The sequence below is a fragment of the Hibiscus syriacus genome, unplaced genomic scaffold, assembly GCF_006381635.1.
Source record: "Hibiscus syriacus cultivar Baekdansim isolate YM2019G1 unplaced genomic scaffold, ASM638163v2 tig00110206_pilon, whole genome shotgun sequence".
Taxonomy (NCBI): Eukaryota; Viridiplantae; Streptophyta; class Magnoliopsida; order Malvales; family Malvaceae; genus Hibiscus; species Hibiscus syriacus.
The window spans coordinates 244,206-251,246 of NW_024062627.1; the positions used below are offsets into that span (position 1 = coordinate 244,206).

General features: G+C 34.2%; 1 protein-coding gene across 1 annotated transcript; it reads right to left on the minus strand.

Annotated features, from left to right (window-relative positions):
- Positions 1 to 2,996: 2,996 nt before the first annotated feature.
- On the minus strand, positions 2,997 to 4,644 carry LOC120113445 (adenylate isopentenyltransferase-like). Its single transcript, XM_039134617.1, has one exon. It carries the CDS (start codon positions 4,259 to 4,261, stop codon positions 3,197 to 3,199), a length of 1,065 nt encoding a protein of 354 aa, XP_038990548.1. The 5' UTR covers positions 4,262 to 4,644; the 3' UTR covers positions 2,997 to 3,196.
- Between the last annotated feature and the right edge of the window lie 2,397 nt (positions 4,645 to 7,041).

Here is a 7,041-nt window from a genome sequence, read left to right on the forward strand (position 1 = left end):
CCCGAAACCCGGCAAAGTTCGGGTCGGGTTGGTTATCGGGGTAAAATTCGAGGATTTTTTCGGGTTCGGGGCAAGGTATTCCTGTCCCGATTATATATATATATATATATATAATATTTTATATTTTTTATATTAATTATATATAATTTTTTATATTTTTTATATTAATTATATATATAATATTTTATATTTTTATATTAATTATATATAATAAATAATATTTTTTATATATATTTTTATATTTTTAATGAAAAATATGGTTTTTCTCGGGATTGGGTCGGGTTTGGGTATAATATTTCGGGTCGGGTTTGGGACGGGGCAAAAAAATCCCCGACGAGACGCCCTAATAAAAAACCCGACGGGGATCGAGGCGGGACGAGGATTTATTTCGGGGACAGGGGGAGCAAAACCCGCCCCGTTGTCATTCCTAATTTTTTTCTATGATTATTATAAATTGGTTTAATGATATCTGAGGTCCTTAAATCTTTCAAAAAATATTAATGTGGCCCTTAAACTTATTTTGAACTTAATATGATCTTTAAATTGAGAAAAAAAAATTAATCTAACTATTTGATTAACAAAACCGATCGTTGATCATCATGATAATGATGTAATGGTTCATGACATTATTGTGATAGTTCACGTTACTAATGTTGTAGTCCATGATAGATAATAATGTAGGAAAGGAACATAATTTGAATGTCTAGTTACTATTTTTCTTTGAAAATTAATGTATAGTTAATGTTTCAATTTGGTACATCATCGTTAAAAACTTAGCGACAACGATGACGTAGAATTATTTTTCCTTTTTATATTCCACATGTTTTTTAATTTAAATTCAACATCATCGGTGTCGTTAAGTTTTTAATGGTGGGTATTAAATTTGTAAATTCCACGTTATTGGTGCCGTTAAATTTTTAATTGCGAGGTATCAAATTGAAACATAAACTAAATATTAGATATTTATTTTAAAAAAAAGTGTAAGTATTAAAACAGAATAAAAATGATAGTACAAGTATTAAATGTGTAGTTTACCTAATTTAAATTTGTTAGATTCTAAGCGATAGAAGTGATTTATGGTATAGAAATTTGGATGTGAGAGAATAGAACAACGTATAAAAAGGTTATACCTTTCTTGACTTTATTGTATGGAAAGACACTGAATCTGAATATGTGCTGAATAGTTTGGTTTATTTCAAAATTTCCGCCGTCCATGGATATTGTAAATGCTGATACTCCAAAAAGACTTCAATTTTGTATTCCAGTCCCTCACAAAGATTCTTGATTGAACAATTTATTCCATTTTCATCCTTTTTTTTCTTCTTCTAAGAACCCACTCTTTTTGTCTTTTCAAAGGACGTGAAAGTTTTGGCAAATTAGTTATGACCCCCCCCCCCCCAAAAAAAACATAAAAGAAATCATGAGTAGAATCCAAAAGAAAAAGCAATCTTAATACAATTTACATTTAATAATCTATGTATTTATACCTTATTTTTTTTATCACAATTTTAATAATTCTTCTCGTATCTATACTATTATTGAAAATTCTAGTCGAATTAATATATTCAATTAGTCGGTTCTCAATTCAGTTGAAAAAACATTAAAATATTATGACCCATAAAATCATGTATTATTAAATAAATTTATTAAGAGAAATTTAAATTCATAAAATATAAGATTATTTTTAAGAATGTAATTTTTTTTAAATTTAATATTATATGACACATCGCTAAAAATGTCATATTATTAATTTTATCTGACCCATCAGGCCATCACTAAAGATTAGATCATTCATTTGGTTTGAATTATATCTATATAACTTAAATTTTAATCTAAGTAGAATAAAAAAATAAATATTTTATTTAAATTTCATTATAAAAAATTTAATATTAAAAAATATATTTCATATTATTTAATAATATATTAAATATAATTTTCGTGAAATTTAAATGATGTAACGAGAATAGTTATATGAATTCTCATACCAATATTTTTTAATTTAACATTAAAAGTTTGAACTTATGACAAATATATCTCAGAGATAATTTGATAAAATTTCATTTAAGGTAATCATATATTCTCCGTCCAAACAATGTAATATTTCATCCTTATTAAATATATAGAACAATAAAATATAACATTTCAATAATGTGTTAAGTTATATTATATTTTGAAAATATATTTTCATAGAAATCTTATATTTCGTTAGCTAAGTACATATTAAAAAATATGATTGTTAATAAAAAAATATTATATATGAGATAAATTATATCAAACTAAATGTGAAAATATAATTTCAAAAGAAAAATATTACTCAATAATAATTTTGTAGGAACTAAATACACGTGTAGGTCATTTAAAAGAATCAAACACATGACCCATAAGTGTATATATAATTTTTTCTCAAATATTTTTTTCATTTAATTATATTTTAAAGTTAGAATACAATTCTACTGCCTTATGGCAAAACTAATCGTGTGCGCAAAGCAAACAAAAGGGGAAAATAAACCAAAAGAAGAGGCAATTTTTTGTAGCATTCTGTTTTCGGTGCTTTCAAAGGGTTTCCCATTTCCAACTGTTTTTCTTTTTCTTGTTCCACATACTCAACTACACATACCATAATATCTCTCCCATTTCTTAAATTATTTTATATATTTATATTCGATTCATAATCTTAAAAATCAAATATTTGAACTCATTATACGATTTTAATAGTAAAAAAAATATTATTTTTTATAAAATATTTAAATTTGTAAAACTTTGTATTAAGATGTATACATTGTGAATTAATTAAAAAGTTCATTTAAATATTTACGACGTTTCAAATAGCAAAATATTATTACTCTAAATTTTTACGTTATTTGATATATTTATGTATTTTAAGAATTAGACATTTAAGCTGTTTTATAAGCAGCAAAACATTTTAATATTTAAGAAAAACACACAGTGAGGAAACAAAAACTCACAAAATTTGTTTACCTACAAAATTTCTTCGTTTTCTTGATAACTATTGTTTCTGTATAGAGCCACTCCCGCCAAACTTTAGTTCACCCCACCCTAGCCATGGTCCAAACACGAGCCTCACCATTGACCATTGGTTCGACGGTTCTGAGCCGGTTGGTCCACTTCGGCTAATTTGATTTTTGTAGAGAGTTTTTTTTTTGGAATGAAACAAAGAATAAATTAGTTGGAAAACCTACTCCAAAAATCGCTTCACAATCTTTACGCTTGGTTCCAACACTTCCATTTCCCAAATCTCCCTCCATTCTAACTCCGCCGCCACCGCCGCCGGGGAGGATGATGACGACGGCTGCTGCTTTTTCTTTCTCTTCATCAATGCTTGAAACGTTGCAGTTGCGTCTAATCTAACGAGGTCCCACCCCGCCTCTTTCAGCCGTAGAATCTTTCCTATTTGTCTCTTTGCCAATCGACACGTGTTATCTTTTATCTCCTTTACAGCTTCCTCGTACGCTTCCCTTCGGATCGGGTCACTGTCCTTCCCGGGAACGACGCCGTTTTTCGGGCTTTCCCACGGCGGGTACTTCCTGAAATAGGCATCGAATTCGGGTACTCCGATTGCTTTTCGTAACCCCACCATGACACCCGCTTTGGTTGGGTCATAGAACTGAGCCAACTCCTCGAACATCCCCGACTCAAGCATTTCATCAACTCTTTTGCATAGGTACTCAGTGAGTACCGACCAAGCCATGTCGACCCAAAGGAAACAGCAGTCATACCTCAACAGGTGACTCCGGGAGCCCGACTCGGCAAACACGTCCTCTTCGGGGTCAAAGGTTTCCACAAGGAGAGCATGAATGAAAGTGTTGGACCCACCAACGAGAAGCGGCAAGTTCCCACGCGAGGCAATGTCGACGATGGTCAAACCCGCGACGGAACGGAACTGCGACGCTGCCACGTCTGCTTCGATCGAGTCGAACTCGCCCAGAAGAAAGTGCGGTACCCCTCTCCTTTCATCGAGAGGGATCTTATTGGTGGTTATATCTAACCCACTGAAAAGTTGCATTTTGTCCGAGTTCACGATCTGAGAGTGGGGGAAATGGCTCGCTAAGTCGATGGACAGACGGGATTTCCCAGAACCGGTAGCACCCACGAGGACGATGAGTTTGATCTTGCTTTGGTTGGTACGGTGGTGGGGGACGGAGGAATCCATTCTGGGCCACCGTGGACGACGAGGGAGGGGAAGAGAAGGGTTCAAAAGCCGAGAATCAAGAGAAGGAAAAGAAGAAAAAATGGTTTCCATGGGGAAGAAAAAGAAATACAGGGTGGCTATGGGTTTTTTGATGAGTGGAGGAGCATATACGGAATACACCTTATAAATCAAAACTGCCGTTGTTTTTGGGTTTCACAGAGAAAGAGAGAAAGCTGACGAAATCAAGTAATGGCCTTTGGCACATATTACTCATTCATCCATTCGCAGATTTCCCTTTTCCTCTGTTTCTGGGTTCCCATCATCCCCTCTGTAATCTCTCTGTTTCCTGCCGCCGATACCTCTTTCTTGTATATGTACTCTTACAGGAAATATAAGATGTGAATTTGCGGATTTAAGCTTCAAACTATAATATATATTTCAGGTGGAATGAATGTAATGGAAGTGTTAAAAGGGATACTTAAAGCAGAGATTGGAATTTGTTCTTCCCTTTAAAAAACTAGATACTTGAAATTTTGGAGCTGCGCGGACTCTCCGTGGGACTGCGTTTGCTATTTATATTACTTTCTCACCTTCCTGTTTATTTTATGTTTTCTTATAATTAACTTTTACTTTTAATTATGACATAGGTCGGAGTAATTTGGGTTTAGGTTATAAGAAACAAGATACATATTTTTATTTTATATTAAATTTTGTTACAATACAAGATGGACATAAAATATTTTATATTTATTAATATCAAATAAATTCTGTTGAATCAGAAAGAGTAAAAACTCTAATTGATCGAGAAGAAGAAAAACTCTCTTTAAAATAATTTCACAAAATTACAAAAGGGAAGAACTCTTAAGAAAGCTTTCAAATGCTTATAATTAACCTTTGATTGTTGGATGATAAAACTCAAATACAAGTAGGGTATTTATAGGTTACAAGAAACAATCTAAACCACTCATTAAAATAAGCACTAAATAATCTAAACCATTGAAATTAAAACATGAGAAAAATACGTAATTTTCACATAACTAAATTGATGTAAGCAATGACATCAAATTAATTTAGGTGTGAACTTATTTAGACTAATATTGAATTTTCAACACTCCCCCTCAATGTTAGCCTCCATTCTTTGAATCACGCCATGCTGACGACGGAAATGTTCAAACTTTCCAACACTCAAGCTTTTTGTAAACAAGTTAGCAATTTGCTCATCTGTCTTGATTTGCCTCATCTCAATCTCTTCTTGCAAAACTTTTTCCCTAACAAAGTGGTAATGTACTTCCACATGTTTAGTTCTTGCATGAAAAACAGGATTCTCTGCCAGCCGAATTGCCGATTGGTTGTCATAGTACAAAGGAATTGCATAATCTACTGGTTGATGTAGATTATTCATCAACTGTATCAACCATGTACTCTCTTGAGTTGCCATTGCTGCTGCTCGATACTCAGCTTCAGTGGTTGACAATGATACCGTTGGTTGTCTCTTGCTACACCAAGAAATTGTTCCGGAGCCAAGCTTAAACACATACCCAGTTGTTGATCTCCTGCATAATCAGCATCACAATAACCAACTAACTTGCAGTCTTCACCTTTCTTGTACAAAAGATCATAGTCAATTGTACTATTCACATATCTCAGTATTTGTCGAATTGCTTCCAAATGAGGCTTCTTTGGATTTTGCATATACCGACTCATCACACCAACTGCATAAGAAATGTCAGGTCGGGTCAAGGTTAAGTAGATCAGACTACCTACCAATTGTCGATACATTGTTGCATCTTCCAAATCTTTTCCTTCATGTGAACACATTTTGACAGTTGGTTCCATTGGCGTTGAAGTTGACTTGCATTCGAGCATTCCAAACCTCTTCAACAAATCTTTAGCATATTTTTGTTGACACAGAAATATTCCTTCGTGTGTGCGATCAACCTCTAGACCAAGGAAGTGCTTAAGTTGTCCAAGTTCTTTCATCTGGAAACAAACTGATAAATTCTCCTTCGTCTGAAAAATTTCTGCCTCATCATCACCGGTTATGATTAAGTCATCCACGTACACTAGAACGATAGCTAGCTTACCTTCATTGGCTTTGAAAAACAAGCTAGAATCTTCAGGTGTTACTGAACAACCACTTTTCGTTAGAAATTCAGCAATCTTACCATACCACGCCCTAGGTGCTTGTTTCAATCCGTAGAGTGCTTTCCGCAACTTACACACATATTCAGGATGATCTTGACTCTGAAAACCCATTGGTTGGGTCATGTAGATCTCTCGATCTATCTCTCCATGTAGAAAAGCATTCTTCACATCCATCTGCCACAAGTTCCAGTCTTTGTTGGTTGCAAGTGCAAGTAGGACTCGTACGGTTGTAAGTTTCACCACTGAACTAAATGTTTCATCATAGTCTAGTCCATACTGTTGAGAGAAACCACGAGCTACCAATCGTGCTTTGTTCCTCTCGATTGACCCTTCTGGATGACGCTTTATCTTGTAAACCCATTTGCAAGATATGGGTTTCACATCTTTTTTCTTTGGCACAAGATCCCAAGTTTGGTTTTGCTGAAGTGCATCGATCTCTTCTTTCATAGCTGTCATCCACTCATAACTCTGTGATGCTTCTTCGAACATCTCAGGCTCTGTTGCTTCTTCAATTATGGCTGCATTGGCATATTTGGGATTTGGCATTCGTATTTTTGTTGACCTTCGGAGTTGAGATTGTGGAATTGATTCTTCTGTTTCACTAGGCCCACCTTCTTCGTTTGGTTGTTGATACACGCCAGTTTGCCAAGGATTCTGAGTCACTCTTTGTTCGACATCATCGCCATTTGGATCTCCTGATTCATCTGAACTTGTTTGGAGTTGAACAGCATGCTCCTCCATCTTTT

What these genes read in the sequence shown, in the direction of transcription:
- LOC120113445 (XM_039134617.1), bottom strand. Translation starts at nt 4,261, where the DNA reads ATGGAAACCATTTTTTCTTCTTTTCCTTCTCTTGATTCTCGGCTTTTG.